This window comes from Athene cunicularia, assembly GCF_003259725.1.
Source record: "Athene cunicularia isolate RWA chromosome 12 unlocalized genomic scaffold, athCun1 chr12_part1, whole genome shotgun sequence".
NCBI lineage: Eukaryota > Metazoa > Chordata > Aves > Strigiformes > Strigidae > Athene > Athene cunicularia.
Genome location: NW_020799116.1, coordinates 5,354,565 through 5,377,312, shown reverse-complemented (window position 1 = coordinate 5,377,312; position 22,748 = coordinate 5,354,565). Strand labels below are relative to the sequence as shown.

General features: G+C 46.8%; 1 protein-coding gene across 17 annotated transcripts in view; it reads left to right on the top strand.

Annotated features, from left to right (window-relative positions):
• CADPS (calcium dependent secretion activator) overlaps window positions 1–22,748 on the top strand; it is a 177,996-nt gene that overhangs the window by 3,107 nt on the left and 152,141 nt on the right. For all 17 annotated transcript variants that reach the window (XM_026857209.1, XM_026857204.1, XM_026857202.1 and 14 more), the window contains exon 2: window positions 1,431–1,763. In XM_026857209.1, coding sequence (XP_026713010.1) covers window positions 1,461–1,763 — 303 coding nt within the window. In that variant the 5' untranslated portion in view covers window positions 1,431–1,460. The remainder of the gene's footprint in view (window positions 1–1,430; window positions 1,764–22,748) is intronic.

Here is a 22,748-nt window from a genome sequence, read left to right as displayed (position 1 = left end):
TTTCAGGATGGACTGAAGAGGCTGCTGGTGGCATCCTGCCTGTCTCATCTGCAGGGAATGCTCCGCAGCACAGTGATGATGAAAGGAAACAGCCCAGCTCTTCCTCAGCAGCATTTCTAGGCTGCTCCTGGAGCAAATCCCTACTACCACTACCAACAGATGCCTGTGCCATCAAGCATCTGGGAACATGGAATGCCATGTTGCTGAATGGTATAAAAAACAAAATCTACCATGTCCTTAGGTCATCCTCAAGCTCTTTAATTATTGAGAGCTGACAGATACACCCCTGTGCTGGCACAGCTTCTTCCCAGCTTGCTGCATTCATCAGTTCTCAGCATCATTAATAAAACAGCAGTTCTTACTGGGCATTAATTGTTCTTCTGTGTTCAGGGCTTGGGAGAGGAGAGCCAACACAATATCCCCCTGTCCTCCTCTCACCCTTCAGCTCTGCCTTGCTCCCATGGCATCTCCTTATCTGCAGGGGTCTGTTATGTTTTGACCTTTCTGCTGCTCTTGCAGTGGGAAGAGCATCTTCCTCAAACACCTTTTCCCTCCCTCCTGCTGTCAGTGTCCTGCACTTTGCAGTCTGCTCTCTCTGCCAAGCCTTCCCAGGCAGCCTCAAGCCGTGCTGAACCATCCTGTGCTACCAGCAGAGCTGGAACGGGAAGGGATGTGGCCTCATCCACCTGTGGCCATGCCACCTTTTAGTGATCTGTGTTGGCTTGGTGTTTACCCATCAGTTTGCAAAGATCAGGCCATCTGTCCTTGTGTTTTAACAGTGCTCTTGCAGTGCTGGTTGCCCAGGTTGGAAAGACCAGGGTGTGGGAGAAGAGAGGACACACATGTTACTTAACTGAAGATAATATTAATTAATACAATGCCATTCCTCTCATTTTGTGACAGCAGGGCAGTCTGCAAAGATCTCCTCCAGTGTAATAGCTTAATGTAAGCCTGGTCATTGCCCTGGTCAGAGGTTTCCCAGGGGCCTGGCTACCAGGATAAATGCAATGCTGTTGTCTTAAGTAGGATGACTGGGCTCCCTCTAACAGGGCAGAACTTGGCTAGGTGAATGTACTTGTGCAATAACTTCCTTATTAAAACATTTGATAGAGCAAAATAAAATCTTGCTTTCCCAAAGGGCTTTTATGTACCGGGTGAGGTACAACCATAACATCACATGAAGTCCTAATTGCATCAAAATTTTCCATTTGAGCACATGAAGAGCAGAAGCTTCACCTGATTTTGTTACGTTTCTCAAACTACAGCTGAAACCTCTGTCCATCTGGCAATGTTTGGTTGTTGAGTGAGGAGTTGGAAAGTGTACTGGCAGCCACTTAGCAGCTTCCCAGCAGCGAACTCAAGGTTTGTGGTACTTAAGGGGAATTTATTCTTTTTAACTGACACCATTTGAAGTCGCCCTTTTTTTGCAGGTATTCCTGAAAAGCGACCGTGTTGCTAGGATGGTGCAGAGCGGAGGCTGCTCAGCGAATGACTCCCGGGAGGTCTTCAAGAAGCACATTGAGAAGAGAGTGCGCAGCCTACCAGAAATTGATGGCCTCAGCAAGGAGACGGTCCTAAGCTCTTGGATGGCAAAGTTTGATGCTATTTACCGTGGGGAGGAGGATCCCCGCAAGCAGCAGGCCAGGATGACGGCAAGCGCTGCTTCGGAACTCATCCTCAGCAAGGAGCAGCTCTACGAGATGTTTCAGAATATTTTGGGGATCAAGAAATTTGAGCATCAGCTTCTGTACAATGCATGTCAGGTAAGGTCCTGCTCCCAGGCTGGGTGGGAATGGAAGAGGGTTTCTCAGGGAAGGGCTTGCCAAGGGGAAATACTGTTGTTATGAACTGGAAACTTTGGGTCTGACCAGAGTGTTTTTGAGAGAACTGTCACCAAGGAAGGGGGTTTTGATTCATGGTGGAACTTCTGCACTTCCAGTCTTGCTCTGGCTATGCAAGTGGGCCGCCTCCTCTTCTTCATGTTTGTTTTGTTGTGCAATCTCATAGGATTGTTGAGATGGGAACATTTTATTCCTCCATCTCTGTGTCTGGATGAGCAGGTCTTTGATGGTGCCTAAGTGGGCTGTTTTGCTGTGACTTGTTTGCCTTTCCTCTGTCACATCACCAATCTAAATGACAGTATGTTCTTGCAGCCTGCAATAACCTTATTAGTACTTGAAGCTCAGATGCCCCCGGGGTGGATGTCTTACGCAAACTCGCTTACTGAGGTTGTACGGGTTCTCCTTAAGTAGAGGGAGCCTCTGTGACCCCTGCGTGTCCCTGGTGGAAGGAGGGAGCGTCCCAAATCCCCATGAGCTTGAGGCAGCCCTGCTTGCCCTGTGTGTTCCCAGATAGATGAAAACCTTTCCCATTCCTCTCTTCTTCTCCCCCAATAAGAGCCAGTTCCCCAGAGGCGTGGAGCTGGGACTCTTGAGTGCCTCTTGCGTTTCCAGCAGCTCTTGCTGAGGGCTGTCAGGGGCTGTCCAGGCTGTTGGTGACCCAGATTATGGTCCCCTGCTATCAGATATAAATATCACAGGAGGGATAAAGGATGTCAGAATCACGGGGTGGGTAAGGTAATGCTGTGGAAAGTTTTTGCAGGAGGAGCAGACCTCAATCTCTTCCCTGTAATTCAGGGCTTCAACTTCTTACTGAAATTAATACATTGGAGACCAATTCTGTCTGTCTTCTGTCTAGACATTTCCAATCCTTTTCAAGACACAGCAAATTATGTTTGATCTGTTTTTTCTCCTGTAAAGAGCTTAATTATCTTGCATTTGTTCTTCTTCACCTAAGACCTTAGTGGCAGAGTGGGGAGAGGATAATAAATGATCCTGAGTAAGGCATCTTTATCGCAAAAAGGCAACAGCAAGGACTGCATTGGTCCTTATAAATTGTATTTACAAAGCAGATTTGGTGCCTCCATCCTCTGGTGGAGGACTTCTTTAAAATCAACACCATAATGTTTTCAGTGATGTGTTGAGAGCTGAGTCAGTTCTGCAGTGTTTTGGGGTTTGTTTGTTTTTTTGACTTAAACCAACTCAAGCCCTGTGTCTGTCATCCTCCCTTGACCTGTGCTTGGCTAAGGAACTAGAGTGGTTTTGTGTGAGTGTGTGTGTGTGTGTGATCCTACCCCCTTGCTTTGTGGTTCCCAGTGATGCAGAAAACAGTATTTAATCATGGCTGCCCTGCTTTGTGGATGATCTCTGCTTTCAAGAGCCTTTCTGGCTGACACTATGAACCCAGTGGCTGCCTCCTGCAAATTGCCCTGTTGCATTGAGCAACCTGTTTCTTGCAGTAAGTCCTGGTTTTACTCTGAAAGTGAAGGATTTAATTCTGGGTCTTCTCTAATACTCAGAAGCAGCAAACCTGTAATTTAAGCTTTTAGAGAAAGACATAATTTCTGTTGAAAGCAAGTATTAGCACAGGAGTTACTCTGGTTTTAATACCTGGATAGGGAGGATTAGCTATGCAGAAGGGAAAGCCCTTTATACAAAGCACAGCTCAGGAAGCTGCAAGGCCAGCAGTCGTTCAGCCGTTTGGTATTTTCCTGGGAGTACAGTACGAGTCGTTATGGTTCCGTGGTGCCGGCACAGTAAGGTGGGAGCCTGCTACTCAAGCAGCAGAGGTGGAAGCAGGTTGCTGCTGCTCCTTCTCCCGTTCAGTGCTGCGGGGAAGGCAGCAGCGAGCACCCAGGGAAACTGCAGGCTTTGCGGTGGGGACCCTTATTTTGGTGCTACCTGTGGTTATGTCATCTGGGCTATACCAGAGGGATCTCAGGAGCTCTGTGGCCGCCGGCAGCCCTTAGGAGAACAGCGACAGATGCTCTGCACTTCCCTCTTGCCATGAAGCACTAAAACTGCTGTTGACCACTACTCTTTCCCGCAGGGTGTCAGGCATTGCTTGCAGCCAGTCTGTGGTAGGGTATAAATAAAACTTATCAACCTACAAATGTTTTTGTTTGCTTAGCTTGCATGAGGAGTTCCTGGCAAAAGTCAAAGGTGTGCATGCCACTTGGCTAGCGTGTTTTCTGCGGCAGAGCTGCAGCGCAGAGCAGAAAATGATATGCAGTGAGCAGTGATTCTGTAACCTGCCCCTTTCCGCTCATGAAAGCTTCCTCCTGATCTCTCACAATGAAGCATTTGGCATTGGCCCTGAAACAGGAGATTTTTTTTCCCTTTCCCTCCTAAACTTTAGTAGCAAGTTACTTCCTACTCGTAAAGCTCTTGGTGTTCACACAGGGCAGATTTCAAAGCCACCACAGCAGCTGGGTGCCCGATAGCTGCAAGCTGGAGATGCAAGTCAAGCCCTGGGCACTGCCCTTCGTGGCTTGGAAACTCTTCTGTGCTGTAACCCCGTGGACTGTGCTGAGCCGCTCTGCACCAGCGGCGTGTCTGACGTGGGAAGTCTGACACCAATTAAGGAGCCAGAGGCACCTGCCAACATTACAGCACTAAAACCAGAGACATCTGGAGAGAGAAGAACCACTTGTACAGCATTGCAGCAGCCCAGATGGGCGCTGGGTGGGAGAGGACCTGGGGCAGCTGGAGAGGAGGAACAGCTCCTTGCTTGGCATGTACATGTGCGCTATGGCCATGGCAGGGCTGGGACACGCTTCTGCAGGACTTTCTTCCAGCTTCTCACCCTCTCCCCCATCACCCCCACCCCCCTTTCTGTTTTCATAAATTTTCATTTGCCGCATCTGTGTCTCTTGTTTGACAAGCCATCTTCTGTAAACACCTCTGCTCTGCCACCCTGTCCTGGAAACAAGAGTGAGCTCCCTTCTTGAGTGGGTTTGCAAACACCTCTCAGCCTGTGCCTGCAGCTGTACTTGCAGCATAGAGCATGCCCATTGGGCTTTGGGGCACTGGCCCCACCACCCCTATAAACAATCATTTATTTCCATCATGCTGTTTCGTTTCAGTCAGAGTCAGCCTCATTTGCCTCCCTCTGAAGACACACTGGCTCTGGTCTGACTTGTCTCATCGAGTTAATTGGAAGTACAACTTAAAACTTATTCACAACCAGAATATATAAAATATTTTTTTCTTGCAAAACAGGTGACAGAAGCTTCAATCAAATTATTAAGAAAAAGATTTAAGTAAAAGGAAAACACTGTCTGGCATTTTCCTGGATGTGCTGAAATGACAATATTCCCAGAAATGCTGTGCAGGCTCCGGCTGAACACACGTGGGTGATGAATACGTTTGCGTTCCTCCCTTGGGCCGTGTACAGGCAGCTCCTGCCGGAGCCCACCATGGCCCCTGGCTCGGCAGCCTGCCGTGCTGCCAGCCGCAGGCTTTATACCGAGGCTGAGCAAACCTCCCAGACAAATCTGGGGGCAATCATGAGCTTTCCCAGCGGTGGTTTGGCACCGGTATAAGCTACACTTATTTTTGACCTACGCTTGTCTGCCGTGCATGGGAGGAATTGGGAAATGGATCCTTTTCCCTGGCAGACTGTCTGAATGCCATCACTCTTTCTGGAGCAGCAGCGTGGTGCTGTTAATATGGTTTATCAGTCAATCACCTGTGCTTAGAAAAACAAAGCCCATCTGGTTCTCCTGTTACTCCTGTCGGTTGGGAGCGGAGGGGCTGGCTGGTCTGACGTGCTCCCCCTCACTTTGGAGTGCAGGCTGGAACTGCCCCAGAGGCTGTGCGAGGAGACAAGGGGTAAAGACACCTCTGCCTAGTTATTATTGTTCTCCTAAAGCACGAGCAGGAATGGTGCTGAGAGCCCCAAACACTTGCTTGAACTTCTGTGGTCTGGAAGAAGGTGCTTTTCTCTGTGGCCTCCTGTTACATCATACTCACTAATTGCATAACGATTACATCACTGGGACAGCATTTCCATTCACTTCTGAAATATTTTGTTTGTGCAGAAGGAGGATGATTTCTAACGGGATTTTTGTTAATATGATATCCCCACGTGGTATGAGATAAGTGTGCTCTTAATGTGATAGTGGTGATAATAGCAGGATCTGAGATAACAACAGAGCCAAAGGGACTGATGCAGATCAAAGGCTTTTAGGAAACAAAGATGGGAAGCGGTGTTGTAGCAGAATGGCTGTGGAGATAACGGTGGTGTTAAGCACGACCTCTGACTAGAACATTTTAAATAACACACAGAGGCATAAGTTTTTTGCATAAGACACCCTGTGTGGCTTGGTGTTTCTGCTGTGCTGGAGTCGGAGTGGGAATTTAGTATCTCCAGCTCATCTGCTGGGGAGAGGCATCGTGGAGAGAGAAGTGTGTTTCAATCTTGGGTTTCTGGTTCAGAACCCATTGGCAAAGCTTGAGTTTAGCTCTTTTGCTTTGTAATTAACTCGCAACTGTGGAAGGAGTCAGACAGGAGCTATTTTCTGTCAGTATTGGGCAATTCTGAACTTGGGTCTTTGCTGTAGGCAGCATTTCCTTGGGCACGAGCTTGTGTTTCCCACTGACCTTCGTGACTGCTGAACTGCAGCAGCAGCTCTGAAGATCAGGCTGTGGTGTTCTCCCCGTCTTGTTCTTCCCCAGCCGTAGGGTAGTGATTTACTTTTCTATCTCAAGCTGTGTTTGAAAGTCATTTTTAGCTACAGTGAGAAGGAGATGGTACAGTGCTGTTCAGTTAATCCAGCATCAGTGGCTGATCACATCTATGATGAGCTGCACACTTCCATCCTCCTGCTTCGGAGGAAGTTTGGGACTCTGGGCTGTCCCTGCAGGATGTGTCTGAATTTACACGGTTCCCAATCAGACTTTTTCTTCTTTCCTGGGCCTGAAGTGTCCCCTACACTGTGGCATTCCTGTTAAATGTGCAAAATACCTGTGCTAAGCTTCCAATTTCATCTAATTCCCTTAGATTTGAAAGCAAATAGCTAAATATATGTATGTCAAACCTGCTGAATAACACATAGTAACACGTGGTCATGGTTTTTCAGCATCTATTTCTGTCCATCCAGGTAGGAGGTAAAACATCAGAGAAGTGTGCTTTTGTGGGTGGACTACAATGCAGACCAAGTCCCATCACTGGTTGGTGACTATTTCATGTAAAGGGATGAAAGCCTCTAATCAGTGCAGTTGGAATTGTTTCATAAGTTTGGGGGGGCCTGTGATTTTTAGCTAGGAAACATTTCAACCTAAATTTTGCCGACCAGAGCTGACTTAAAACTAGAATTCACTGTTTTGACATTTATTTTTGCAGCTGAATTGGGACACTGTGTCCAAAGACTGACATTTCTCACAAAGCAGAAGGTTCCCCTGCCACAAAAAAAAAAAAAAAAAAAAAAAAAAAAAGGTTTAAGAAGTGTTAGCAGAAAAAAATATTTAGGATTTCTGTCCTGAATCAAATGTTTGATTTTAGCTCAAGTCAGTATTAGAGATGATTTGCTGAGGTGGTGTCTCGCGTTCTGCCACCCTCTCATCTCTTCAGTTCAGGCTTTTTTCCTGAACTTTGTTTCTTGACTCACTGTGGTGCTTTGAGCCTGTTGCAGAGATGCTGTGGTGGTATTTGGAAGATGCAACCCAAGTTAGGGCAGAAACAAGTAAGGACAAACTCCTGTGAGGCACTGTAAGAGCTCAGATGGTAAGATGAAGTTTAAGGCGGCTTCAGAAAAAATGTTTGGCTTGTGTGTATCCTCCCCAAACCAAATATTTCATTTGGTTTGTTGTGATTAAAAAACTCCCAGCCATACCTTGCAATGAGAGTTGAGCCCAGGGTCGTTGTGCACACCTCTGTGTCCCTTCGCTTCAGAGATACAGGGGTTTAATACCAGATCACTCCCTTCGTTACTTTTCAAGAACACAAAGCAATTCCTTTTTATGGTAGCTTCATCTTGAAGTTCAACTGCCATCTGCAGTTCTGGGTGTTTAAGGACAAATGCTGGCGAGAATGACCCCCTCCTGAAGGGCGGGAGGTTTGCTTTGGCCCCAGAGCCCCTGCAAACAGATTGTCATGGGGATGGTGGTGGTGAGCTGGGGCTGCCCGCAAGGACCAGTGAGCCTCCATGGGCTCCTCTCTGCAGGGCTGGATACCTGGATGCTGTGGACAACCAGCAGCTTCAGCCAGCACCGCTGTTCCCCTTGCAAATCTCAAGGGCATCACTCAGACCCCTTGGTTGGTTTTTTTTTTTCCCCCCTCTTTCACTCCTTCAAAACACCTTTTGTCGCTCTGCCTATTTCCACGCTGTCAGCATTATTCCCTCCCCGCCTTAAAACAAAGCCACCACCAATAAAAATGGGCTAAGGTGGTTTTGAGATGATCAAAAGCCTCAAAATCCATAAAGCATCATATTCTGTTTTCAGTAATTCAGTATTTATTTCCATGGAAACGGAAATGGCAGCCTGGAGCCTTCTGCAAGGTTGTAATTACTCCTGTAGCAGCCAGTGGCAGCCGCAGCATGCCTGTCAGGGCTCGAGCGGCTCCCAAAGACGGCAGTGATTTAACACCTGACGGGAAATTGAAAAAGGAAAAAGCGTTGGGAAGTGAATGAAATCTCCCCCCTCATAATAGCGTGACGTAGATACACACGGTCCTTCGGGGAGGAGGGGGAATTGCCCTTCTTTGTCAGCTCACGGTGTGATATTTTGCAGAATGATATTGGCACGGGAGGGCGGAAAAACCGGGAGGGACGGTGCAGTGTCAGGGATGGAGTGAGTGTGATGTCTGGCTCCGCCGGACCCTCAGCTGCCAGCCATGCCCTTTGGGAGAGGTTTGCTGATAGAGCTCACCCAGGAGGTACAGAGCGGTCCCCTGATTGTCCCTGTTGGTCCCATGTGGGGCAGGAACAGTGCCCTGACATGTGACGCATCCTTTAGTGTCTTTATCATTAGGAGCAGGAGAGGTGGTTGAGATGGGACATCTGCCACCCAGCCTCCTCCAGCTGCAGAGAAGAGCTCAGCTGGGGGGGGACACACGTGGCAGCAAGTGGGGTGGCCCTGCCAGCCCCAGCCCATCACTGTGCCACGGTGTTGCTGCCTTTTTGGGAGGAAAATGCAGTGATCGGTGTGTGCCAGGGTGGGACCTGCTCTTCCGAGCCATCTGATTTGCACAGACACGTATGGACCTACGTGTGCGCCCATTAGCTGTAGGATCAGCTTATGTTCTGTGCTGTTATGGACTTAGAGAGCAATCTTGGCCCCTGTAATTAAATTTAAAGCAAATTAGCTCTTCTATTAAACAAAATAAATCTGATGTAGCCTAATGCTGTATTCTCTAGCTATGGCTGATCAATCGCTCCTGCAAAGAGCAGGCAAATGCTGCTGAGCAGATGGTCTTGGCTGAGGCATGGTCAATTAAACTAATTAAAGATGCTTTCATTTAATCAGAGGGTGTTTTAACCCTGTTAGCTGCCAGTTGGGGATGTATGTTTTCGTGCACTAGGAACTTCCAGTTCTGGCCCTACTATGGACATCTTCTGGTTTTACAGCCCCTTTACAGAAGCCAGGCTAGAATGTTCATCTGAAGAGCAGATGTTTCACAGGGAAATTATAGTGTCATGCAACAATATTGAAGACTTGCAGAGGAAAAGTCGTTTTCTTCTAACACTAACCAGAGATGTTTATTAGACTGAAGAAGTTTTCTTCACTGCATCCTTCCCACGCTACCTCCTGTCAGCCTGCCCCCCAGGTTTAGGGGTGTGTATGCCTCTCCACAGCCTAGCCAAATGTCACTTGTTCCACCAAAACAAGCGGTGGCTTGTTATGGTGTATTATTTAAGGGACAGCATCCAGACAGGTTCTGGAGTGGAGGAGCAGCCTCTTATTTCTGCTCTTTGCTGCCACGCAAAACTTTTTGGCTGCTGGGAGCCCTTCCACCATGGGATTCTGGACATGGATTTAATTCATTATTTGCTACAGAAGTCCACGCGGACTTCTCTGAGCCAAAGCTCTGTTGTAGTTTGCTTAATAGAGCACTCAGTTGTTATTTGTCACAACTAGGCACCCTCGACATGTCCCGTCCCCACGCCCCCCTTCTGATGTGCTGTGCTGCTCCTCTGCCCTCACTGTAAGGGGTGTCACCACTTGCCAGCAAGGTAAGTGCAACCAAGAGAGCTTGTTAGTCTGATGGAAAAGCATGCAAAATTACCTCAAGAAGCTGCAGTAGAGAAGACCTAATGCATCCAGACCACGGGTGACCCCCTCGCTGGGATGCACCAAGGGGCTGCTGCACGCCAGGACCAGTGGTCCTCTGCATTTCCAGCAGCTTGTACAAATTAAATTAGAAACGGTTGTGATTTATCCAGAGGCCACACGGGCAACTTCACGCATCAGACCAGATCTATCCTGTTCCAGTAATATTGATCCCTGCAGGTACATTAGGGCTAAAGTCAGGATGATTTTCAAGATGTTCATCCTTTGTGAAATGGTATTTTATTCATCTATTTAGTGAGGGGGTTTTGTGGTGCAATATCAGCTGAATGCTCTTCGTTGTCTGTGTGGACTGATTAATTTCCGCAGTTTAAGGTTTAAATTACCATCAAGATATCTCTTCAGTTTTATTTTTGTTTCAATTGGCCCATGAATACTTTTCATCATCTGCATTCATGCTGCAAAGGAATGCATAAAAAATAACCATGGTTACCTTATAAAATATCAATGACTTGACATTTTCAATCTACCTTAACCCCTCTATTTAGGGACTGCTAATTCTATTCGTTCACTGAAAATCTAGTTGTTGGCATGACTTCCCTGCTGCTTAGCCAGATTTACTTTTTTTTTTTTTTTTTTTTTTTTTTTTTTTCTGTCAGATCAGGAGCCTCAAATGGACATTTATTAATACCATTCCATTTCTCTACCAGAACCTTGCATTTTGGAAAGAATAAGTTGAGTGGTGAATTCCTGGCTCTAAGTAGGAACAATTGGGGAAAAGTACGAAGGAATGAAGTAATTGGTGATGTGCTGATCTGCTGATGCTGCCATTTGCAGATTAGCAGAGGTCCCTGGGAAGGGAAATGCTGTGGTCCTGGGAGAGCTGTTGTGGTGTCTGCTGCCTCTTCACGTGCCTGGCTGCTTCCACCTCTGAGCTTTATTGTAGGAATAGAGCAGAGGGGAAGGTCAGGAAGATGGACCATTCCTGGCACAGCTGTGCAGAGGGAGATGCTGAAGCAGTGGGGAAGGTTTCGCAGGAGCTACGGAAACAGGAAAAAATTCTTGAGCATCATTAAACGTGACAACATTCAGGAATTATAGCTCGAAACCATTTCAATGGAGAGGAGATTTGGGATGGCACAAAATAAAAACCCTAGAGGTGTTACTTTGTATTGGTAGAGAGGCAACTACTGATAGAAATGGGGAAGCAAGTGGAGAAGCAGTTGCTGACTTCAGGGAAACCACTTTTCACTGAAAACCCCATCGATCTTGTGGAGCACATTTGCTGTTGTGCAGGGTGGCCCAGCCTCAAAACACCTGGTGGGTCTGCCCAAGGAGAAGCCAAGCCAAGTGTTGTCTATCACGGGGCAGGTAGCCAAAGGTCGTACATAAAATCAGATGTTTATTGCCGATCTCACAAAAAAACAGCCGAAAGTGTAACTGAGATGGGTTGGAGTGTGGGCTCTGCGTTGGGCTTTCATGTAGCTTGGTTCCCGCAGGTGGGATTCGACTCTCAAAATGCCATGTTTATTTTGAGCAATCTCTCTTGCTTCCTTAACTTTGAATTGAGCTCAAGCCACTGTACGTCAAAGCCAGTTCCTCAGCGTGTCCTGTGTTTTATTAGGAAAGGAAAACGTCACTCCTCCTCTTTGTCTTTCCCTCAACCAGAGATGGTGAGCGGAAGACGTGACAAAGAAATGACCCCACTCGCCCCCTTCAGAGAAAGTATTCTTGTTTTTCCTTTGAGCAGCATTTATTCCCTGCAGTGCATGTTCCTGTCAATCAGCCCAGGAGGCCCTGGGAGACAGAAGGGGTGTTATCCAGACCTCTCTCTTTAAGCAAGGAACTGCTAGCTGCAAAAGAACCCATATGTGATGCTTATCTTAAGGAAGGCTGGAATACTTAATAAGACATAACTGGCGCATGACCCTGCACTGTGTTAATGCCTCTCTTTCTCTTCCTTTTAACTGGAAATACAATGCAGCCGCTAGAATTTAATTTTGCATCTAGGTCTTTAAATCTAATTTGAATTCCACATGAAAACCTCAGTGTTTTCCAGCACTCCAACCCTCATTTATGTATTTTATCACTGAAACCCTCTTGCTTTCCTGGGGAACTTTCAATCTATCTGATCAGCCTATCTGATGAGCAAAATGGAAAGCTACTATTGTAGTTGCACATAGCAGGGGTTATACATGATCATGCTGGAGGCTTGGGCCAGAGCTTCAGGGTCTTAATTTCAACCAGAAGCATCTGGTTGGAGAACCTGGACTGGTTTTCACTGCACTGTGCTAGCCTAATGTTACACAGTACTCTTTCAGTTTTCTTTTTATTGTCTTTTAAGACATCATTCTTGTGACATACATCATCTACTAAGCAAATATTTTGAAAGTTCTGCGTTAATATTTTACTGTTTTCCCTAATCTTATTTCTGAAAGATTTGGTTTTCTCCAAGGCTGCTTCTACGCCTTTGCAATCCATATCATGTTCAGTATTCCAGAAGAGAGAATTATTTTTAAAAAAAATGTGTTATTCACCAGTCCTTTCCTCCACTCCCTACATTTCTTTCTTCAGACTACCAGTGTTTCCATGTTACTTGACAAATGCTTCATGCCACAGCTTGGGATGTGATAGACAGTATAATTTTAATTCAGAAGAAACTTTGGGAGTCAGATGGATCAGGCCATTGAAAGTACTGCATGGATATAAAATACAGCTGGCTTAATCTTCCACTTTGTATCTAAAAGAAGTACCAAAATAAAAAGAATAGGTATAGTCCTTAAGAGAAATGAGGTGCCAAGAATTTTCTTCAAAAGGATATCAAAGTAGGTGCATATTTGTTCCTGCTGAACTGACTATAAATTGGGAAATGATCAACAAACTTGATTTCATGCCTTTCAGAGACTCAGTCTCAGTATCCCAAACTACAGGGAATGGAATTTATGTAAGCTGTTCCTTACCTCTCTTTCAGTGTTGAGTTTTCATATTCAATATACTATGGTTTTTCTGGAACATCTGATTTTCCTCATGTTTTGAGAAATTAGAGTGCAAGTCCAACAGGGAATTGGATGCAAGACAGCTTCAAATACAGCTTCTCATGGATTTAAAAGGCAGTTATAATAGTTTAAAGTCATAGAAAAACCATGCTGGCCTCCATTGCACAGATTTCATTGTATAATGCAAGGCAGCAGTGATGCTTCCTAGCAGGAGTCATCTGTGATTGTGTTTTTCATGTGTTGTAGCCTTTGGTCCAGATCTTTTGTCTCTGAAATAGAGGACAGTGAGAACATGGGGAGGTGATAGCACAATATCCTTTGTCATTCAGTGTGAAGTCTTCGTAGAAACGTCATTGCAATGAAAGAGGGAAAATTATTGCAGCCCTTTATTTAACAAAGAGTAGGATGGTGTGACAGCCATTTCTTCCAAAGAGTATTTTGATATTAAAAGCAATAATGAGCTGAAGTTCATGGAATATGAGAAGACCTAGAAGGCAAGGGGGAGAAGTGTAAGCCTCTCTGGGGGCTGTGCAACCAGCTCGAAGTCAGACTTCAGGGGCTCATGTGTTTTGCTGTAGATGCTGTAAAGTTGGAGACTGTTGATGTTAAGCATTGATATCCATGGCAGGGAAGTGAGCAGAGCTTTCCAGCATGGCTCCATGTGGGCCCAAAGTGCTGGTGGCCCAGGAGAGCGCCGTGCAGGCTGGAGGTTGGAGTCTGAACCCCCAGGTGCCCCTGTGTCACCAGGCTCCCAGCCATGACCAGGTTCCTGCACCTTGTGGGCTCCTGGGCACTGCCGCAGCCAAGCTGTGCGCTCTTCTGTTCATGCTTGAGCCTTAAGCCTGCCTTAGAGCGTGCAGAGAAGGGGCTGGCTTGAATCATAGGCGTTTCCCACAACAAAGGAGAACGACACGCAGATGCATAGTTTTGCTGTCCCTCTGCCAGTGGCCTGCCAGGTGAGTGAGGTTTGGGGTGAAGCAAGGTGCTGGGGTGGAAGCAAGCACAGCGACCCACAGAGAGGCGCACGCAGACTTGGCCCAAGGCCCTGCTGAGTTTTGGTTAAATTCACCTGCTCGTTCTCACGGGTGCTGGGATGTGCCCCATGCTTGTTTCTGCATCTTGACCAACTACCACCCATGTTTACAGCTATACTGGCAACAGCAGCAATATTGCAGATGTCAGTCGTCATTAATCCACAGGAAGGGCAGTTGGGCAAGATCTATACTGAGGGTATTTTGCTCCAGGTATCAACATAAAAAGGTAAAATGTAGGATACAGAAAGCAAAATACCAGGTCACCAACAAAGCTAGGAGATCTTGGCAGGTAACACAGATTGCAGTAGGATGCTGGAGGGAGGTATCGAGTGTAAGTAAGGCTTTACTCCTTGGCTTTTTCTTAGCAGAAAGAGCATCAGTGAAGTTTCCTTGTTTCCACGTTGAAGACCATGAGCTGTTGGAGTTTGTGGTGGGTTTTGCTTAAACATAACTAGCTGCTTTTGTGACCTAGCTAAGTCCAGAGACGACAGCGAGAAAGTCTTTTGGCTGGTTTCAATTTATAAAATTCTAATAGTAGAGTAATTAAATGATCTCTTATTTGTTCTCGACACTAGTCATTTATCCTGCTGATATCTCTGCCAGTTTGCTGGCGAGCTCATGTTGTACAACATTGGTGAAAAGAGCTGCAGGCATGTGTTTGGCTGCCATTACCAGGAGTCTTGTGCATCCGCGTGTGGAGCTGAGACCAGGACTGATAAAATAACTGCGAAACAGAGATGTGGTTTCATGGAGAAACTATTGACACAATAATTTTATTAAATCAGATGATGCCCATTACATCTGATGAGAATGTCATTTGCCAAATGCAGCACTTTATTTTATGTTTTTAAATCACATTAAAACCTGGTGCTTTTTTTCTGATGCAGGGTGTAGTATCAGCAACAGTTCCTCGACACTCTACCCACTGTCTCCTTGTGGCCTGAAGTCTCATTCCCTACCTTCCCTCCCCATGCATATTCAAATCCTCAAAAATGTAAAAATTTGAGCAGCCATTTTCAGTCACCTTCTAACTCTGTTCTTCATTCACCTGTCTGCTTGTGGATTTTTACTCGGCCTTTTTCTTCCTAACAGTGAATTTTGGCCAGGAACAGTTGTGCTCAGATGGTTAAGTAGCAATTGAGTGTAAATTAGCTGAAGGAGCTGTGGCTGCCACTGTTGAAATGATTCCAAAATAACTTTGTGGAGGAGAGTGACTGTCAGGTCAGACGAGAACAGAATGGTTTGGATCTGCTTGGGGGAACGAAGTAAGAGAAGATAATACAGATTCGATTAACAGAAGAGCAGTGGACTCTAATTACAGGCTTATATGATGTCAAAGATCCATAATAAAAATTATGGTGACTGCTCATGAGTATGCAGCAGCAGTAGTTGGGAAAGGGTCTGTATCAAAGGCTGTGTTTGCCATGATCATGTGCAGTATTCGCGATAAGGACTACGCGGTTTCTTTGAGGTTGGTACAACAGCTTTCCTCTAGGAAGTCTCCCCTGACAGTGTGGTCCTTAGCAAAGCCAGAGGAGAAAACTGGCCACTGCTTTTGATAATGGTTTGGCTAATTGATGCGCTGCTGTTCTCCCCAGGAGGCGCCAGCTGCAGTCCTGCTGTTCCCCCAGCACTGCCTGGTCGGTGGCAGAAGGTGACTGCTCCTTTCCCGTGCATTTCTTTTGCCAGCCATGTAACTCCTGATTTTCTTTATTACCACTTAACATAGGCAATTGTTCAGGGTCATTGCTTGGCCAATCTGTTCTGCTTTATGTATGGCGATTGCAAAACAGCTGAGGATGTCTGGCAGCCAGTAGAAGTTTTGTTTCTATGGATGAAAATAGTCAAAGATACATTCAAGGAGATAATTGGGATCACTAAACTTTCCTATCATAGTGCCAGTTGCAGTTTCATCCATTGTATGGCTAAAAACATAAGCAGCATCAATGAACAACAACCCCCCCCCAATCTATCCCAAATATACCAGCAGAAACACCGTCGTCGTAATATGTATGGGCCCAATCTTAGCTATCATTATTAGTGCTCTGCTTCAGATCTGATCTGCTTCAGAATACGGTTCATTTTCTGGGTGACAACAATCAAAATATGTTTTGTTTAGGCCAGATCAGTGGTTATCACTGTCACATGAAGTCCCATGTGAACCACTGCAAGTCAGTAACTAGCCCTGATATCTGGGAGATCTGGTGTCTCAATGCCTTAAATTTTGTCTCATCTGCAGTCAGGGTAGCAGTAGATGCACAAGGTGATTTAGGGAAGGGGCAGTGCAAGATGCAAGGGCAGAAGAGCAGGCACATCTGTCTCTCTAAAGGCTTTATGCCTTACCAGCATGCCACAGCAGAATGGAATCTTTCTCCACTGTTGCGTGAAATTGCTGGATGCCAGATATCAATCAAAAGTAAACCACTCCTGTTCAAAGACCGAGAGTTCATAAGAATCGTTAATAACAAAACTCCTTCTGTGTAGAGGCTGCTGAGGAGAGGTGTGTCAGACTGCTGGTGAGAGGTGCTGGTGAGCAGAGGAAAAGAAAAATGGGTTAAATAAAGTCCTGCTGGAAAAGGAGTAAATGCCCATTGATAGCATTAAATCAGATGTTACTGGAAATTCACAGAGACAAACTCTGGATGTGAATTGCCCTATGCCAACATGATCCCCACAGGAGGGAAGAGCAGTGCTGGTACAGCAGCTAACAACAAATAACAGCAAGGGCTGGGCTCAGAAAAATTCACCACGCTAAAGAGAGTTAAGCATGAAACAGGCACGTTGCCTTTCAAAAATGACATTAGCTGTCTGCTGTAAAGCTGTCTTCAGGCTGTAATGATTCCTGCTTTAAGATGCAGCAAAACCCATCCCTCTGCTCTGACACTAGTGGTACGTGTGGAGAGCTTTTCCAGCTGCCCTGGGATGTCTTGGTGTGAAACCCTCCCACTGTCTCTCCTGGGGAGGACATGTGGACGCAGGTGAACCAGAGGTGCAGCCAGTCCAGCTTTGCTGCAGTATTTGCCTACTCGGTTTTCCAGCAGTTGAAACAACTGTGTTACCCTGCTTTTCTCAGGATGCAAGCCTGTAACCTTCAGTTAGCTTCTAGCAAACTTTAGAGGAGGATTCAGCTCCTTTTTTTCCCTTCCCCCATTCCTTTTTCTTCTTTTTTCTCCTTCAAAAGTAACTCTGGAAGGAACTTGGAGGGAAAGCAAGCAAGGAGGAAGTATGAGCTGTCATAAATACTGTTAAAGCAAGATTCAGACTTGCAGTAAGGTAACAAGGTGCTCAGGAAGGTGGTGACTGAGTTGTGAAGGGTTTTCGAAGTGCTTGTATATGACAGATGCCTTGGGAGCATCAGCTGAGGGATCTCAGGGCGTTGGTGTAAGCAAGGAGAACAGGATAGACCCACAGGCTCAGTGGGCGTGCTGAGGTCTCCAGCCACAGTGCCAAGCCTTTGGCATGTGTGAAGGTTTGGCTCTTGCAGGAAAGCACGAGAGAAGAGCCAGGCTTTGAACTCTCTGTGCATGGAAGCATGGGGAAGGCAGGGACAAAGAAGAAATGAAGACTGAAGGACTGAGCAGTGCGGTGGAATAACATGTATCTCCAAAGAGTGAAGGGGAAGAGTGCTGAAGGAGGGATGGAGATGAGGATGTGTGGGATCTGGTGAGTGTATGTTAGAGACTAACCACCCCTATGGGATGCTGAACAGGCTGGAGAGGATTTGACTTTGAGCAGCCTCTGAAAGGATTGTGAGGACAATTGTGTGTGAACAAGTCTGTACCTGGAGGCAAGCTGTAGCTACTGTGGCTGCTTAGGTCTTGGTTAGCTAAGCAAAGGAACCTCGGGAAACGTTGGGGGATACAGTTATGCTTCTCCAGGGCAGCAGAAAGACCTCTACTATATAAAAACGCATCGGAAAGGTCTTGGGAGTCATGTGGAAGGATAAGTAAAGGCTAACAGACCTGGGGAAACAGTCCCAAGTAATTTTAATCTGCAAATGTATTTGAGTGATCTTTAACCGTGCATGTACAAGTGGGATCAAAGATAAAAGATCCCAAAGATAAAACTGTGGGATCAAAGCAGACACTTTCAGCTGGGCTTCTGATAGTCCCGGCTGGAAGGACTGGACAAAGGTTGTGGCAGCCTTTCTCTCTCCTGAATATCACCAGATATTTTTCTGTTAGATAAGCTTGAGTTTGAATGGAGGGGACAGCCTTAGCATAGCAACTGTAGGCTGAATTTTACTAGGGGTATACAGGAGATTGCACGGGAAGGGGCTGGTAGATCATTTTGGGCTGGGAACCCATCAGCCTCACATGGCTGGGCAGGTTTTGGATACCGTGAAAGTATCAATGTTATTGCTGAATAATTCAAAAATAGTTCAATTATTTAACTGAACTTTGTCTATGCTGGTTATTTCAGTTTAGTCTGCAGCAACGCTCTGGTGGGCTCTGAAAAGGAGCCCTGCAGCCAGGCAGATTGGAGCTGTTCCCTGGTCACCTGCAGCCAAAAGCCTTCACTGGGGAAATACCCGGGTTAGGAAGCAGGACTGGGATGCATGGCGTGCTCGGCGCTGCGTGGTGGTGTAGATGAGGGGACACTGCTTTGCCAGATGAAGTTTGTTATAAATTCCCATCTGCTTGGAAGCAGAAGCTATAAGGTTTGTGATGTGCAAGTAATTATTTGTTATACATTTTAAAACATGAAATCTAGTCCAAACGGCAAATATTTTTTGCGTGTGTCATTGTGCAGCTAAGAAAGCTGCCAGAAGCATAAACCTGAATAGCTCTGTGTGATGACTGGGGTGGGGATGGGAGGGGATTACCTTCACTTCAGTGCCAGCCTTGCAAACCAGCCATTGCGTGAGGTTGTGTCACCATGCCTCGATGTGTTTAAGGGCCGTTTGGATGGGATGTTGGGGGATGTGGTGTAGGGGAGAACTTGTAGAGTCGGGCTGATGGTTGGACTCGATAATCCCAAGGGTCTTTTCCAACCTGGATGATTCTGTCATTTTGTGTCCCCTGTGCTGATTTTGGAGGGCACCTGCAAAGAAGATGGTTCACAAGGAATGGTGGCAGGTTTCTGTTTGTCCTGCTGATGGTGGCGGTGAGCACGCTGGGGTGTGCCAACGCAGCTGCTCAGCAAGCAGGACTGCGAGCGGGCATCGCTTCTGCTGCCTCTACCTCAGCATCGACAACTATCCTTGCCTTCTGGGCAAATGGGTTTAGCTGGAGAGGAAAAAAAAATAGAGTTTTGTGCTTTTCCCATTTTCCCCTCCCCACGCTTAGGTACTTGTTCCCTCTTCAGCTGATCTCCTGTTCGCATGAGGCAGCATCTTGCAGAGCCGGCTGCTTTCTCACTCGCTCCATTCATTTTCCCTGCGACAGAAAGCGCACATCTGGCACAGCTGGGAGGTGTTTGGCTGGGTGTGAAAATGGCTCCAGTGAAGATGGGACAGGATTGCTGGTTTTCTCCCGGTGCAATACAGAAGAGGCAATCTCACATCTCTCAGTTTTCAGCAAACGCATCCAGTGGAGCGAGTCTGCGCATGGTTTATAATGTAGGCAGATTTGGGATGAATGAAGCGTTTTTCAGATTTTCAAGGAACTCGTTGAGTTGTTTCAGTAATATTTTACCCTCCACTCTAAATCTCCCCCCCAAAAGAGTGAGAGAATGGATCTGAGAATTTTAGAGTCAGGATGGTTTAGGTTTTTTAGATTGCAGAAAATGTAGTAAGGAAAACTGAAAATGAATGCTTTTTGTGGGGGTGGGATCTGTTATGGATTTTGCTCAGCCTGTAAGCCAAATGATTCAGTTATTCCCTCAGTTTTCACGCAAGGTCACAGCGTGATCCTCAGTTGATTCCCTTGCATCTGCGAAGCAGCACAGGCAGGTATCGGAGTGCTTCCCAGCTGTGCCGGTTCCCAGCAAGAGCACTCTTGCTCCCCTCCACCTTCCTTAACAGCTGGCAGTATTTGGGCCATCAGTCCCCTTGGAAGCTGCTTTTTCCTGTTGTTTTTCCCTGTAATTCCAGCTGGAGTCAGAGAGGGATGCAGAGGGCTCTGCTCTTCCGCACGGGTAGGCAGCGGGGGCAGCATTCTGACCCTGTGAGTGGCTGCACACTCACGTTATTTTTGCCAGGGCACTGAACACTGCTTTCCTCCCCTTGATTTCCACAGATCTACTTGATTAATAATAAGAAACAAAGGGGAAGAGTTTCAACCATAAATTCCATTCGTGTATATTCCCATGGTTTTATAGCTGTTAGCATCTGATGGTACGTTCATTTGAATTAACGGGGTGGCTCTAGCAGCGCAATTTTGACCTGGTTACAGAGCAGAATGCAAAAAAGGCTGAATCCCGTGAGAATGTTTCAAGCATTGCTTTTCTCTTTAATCTCTTAATTGGTGTTTTTTCTTAATTTCTAAAAAGAACCACAGCTGCTGTCTGAGATGGGCAGGTACTGGATCTGCAGTCACGGTTGCCCTCTAGGTCACGTCTGGATTCCAGCTGCATGTTCTGCACTATTCTCTTGCATGTCCTTTTTGCACATGAAGCATGTTGCCCTCGGTGGAAGCTTAAAGGGAAGACTGAGAATAGAATACAGATGAAATGGGATCAGAGAGCAGGTTATCACCTTATTTTTGCAATGCACTGCCGTTCAGAAACCACCAAGAGACCTCAACAATAGCAGAGACTATAATGCTGTACTCTCAGAGTGTCCAATATATTTTCCCTAACTCTGTAAGCAAAAGCCTCCTGCCCTGGTAACCATTTCAAAGGAAAGAGGTCATGCCTTGCTGAATGTAGTTTGAAATAAACTGCATTTCCTCAGAAAGCAGGAGATGAGAGTGCTTCTTTCAGAGGAGCTGTCTGGAAGAGTTACTGTGCAGCTACAGTGAGGCCTGTCCCACCAGCCAGCCCATGTCCCATCCTTAAATCAATCTTCTGTTCACGAAGCTCTGCCATGGAGGGCTGTGCCATGTCCCCTGGCATCCCAGCCCTGTCCTTGCCCGCCCTCCCGTGACAGATTGCTCCTCTGGGGTTCATGGGTGGTCAGTCAGTGCTGCTCCCTCTCCTCCTGGGGAGAATGTGTTGGATCCTGGCATGTACCAAAGCTGAGGTAGTCCAGCTTGGGTTGGGATGAAGGTGTTGGGCAATTTAATGTTTTATTTGGCTTTAAATGCAAAAAATAATTAGTAAAACAGTGTGAAAACCCGTTCTCAACCCTGTGGGGATGGAAAGGCTCTGCCTGGAGGCTCCATCCATACCGAGCTCTACGGAAAGATAATTAAGAGGCCGCGGGTGAAGCCTGGAGTGGGGCTGGGGAAAGCTAGAGGTGCTTTCATGAACACAGCCCAGGACTCTCAGGGCAGCACCGGAGTCTTTTCTGCCTTGGTCCCCCCATACACAAGATGTTGGGGTCCATGTCACCCACAGTGTCTGCAGAGAGCCTCGGAGCGAGCTGTGCGGGGTTGCAGACAGCGTTTTAAAATGCTCAGCAGCAGGCTGACTCCATTCGCCATCTCGTGGTGGTGGCTGGCTGGGGCTGGGGAGCGCAGGGCGGCTTGTGCGGCCGCGGGCGGTGGTGGACAGACGGACACCCTGTCCCTCCACTCCAGGCTGCGGGCAGACGGCTCTCCTGCGCCCACTGGGACAGCAGAGCAGGTCGAAAGCTTCACATAATATTCCACACGGAGAAGGATGTTAATAACAGGGAGTGTGATTGACTGCCTTTTTCTGTTTCTGTATTATCTCTATTTAAATCAGCTCACATTAACTGCAGTTATATTTAACACTGTCTGTCTACACGGCTGAATTTTTAGATTGTTAATTTTCAATTGCAAATTGCTTAATTATGTCTGACTTTTTATAAATATTTGTAACGTGAGTTAATATTTTCTATTACGAGGGATACACATTCTGGAAAAAAACCTAATTGTTCTCACTGCTGTGCACCGGGTCTGGCAGGAGCCCCCAAAGCCTCAGTGCTCTCTAATCTAAAGGTTGTTGCCTTTTACAGCTGATGTGTCAGAAATCAAGGTCTGTAGCCAGTGCTGTCTGTATGTTGTGGTCGGGAAAGCCATTAGGCTTCATTTGGCTTCCTGACAAAAAGAAAATGTTTATTGTCTACAGTGTAATAACACGGTGAAGACTCATGACACTGCATGTACATATTGTTGCTGCACTCCGGGAGCCTGCTCTGAACATCAATATGAGATGTAGAAGGTAATGGCTCTTAGCCTAGGAGGAATTTTAAACGGTACCATTTTCAGGGACTTGGAACCCCAGGACGCTGAAAGCCCATCCGTGCTCTCAGTGGAATGCCCGCTGCCTATCCTCCCCTGCCCGGGCAGGGCTGCGTGCGGACTGTGCCCAGGAGATGAGGATATTTCTCTTGGTGGGTCTCCCACAGGGTTTGTGTAGTGGAGGGTAAAAGACCCAACATCTCTGCTAAGGCTGAGCGCTCGGATGAGCTGAGCGAAGGTCCCTGGGGGAGGGAGGTGGAGGGGTGCCCTCCCGGCAGCTCCTGGGGCAGGTCCCCAGCCTCATCCACCGTGAGGCTGTTCTGCAGAGCTGCCTGGGAGCCTTGTCACACACAAATTCATCGGTGCTTAAAAAACCTGAGGTGCCAGCCTGTACGGCAG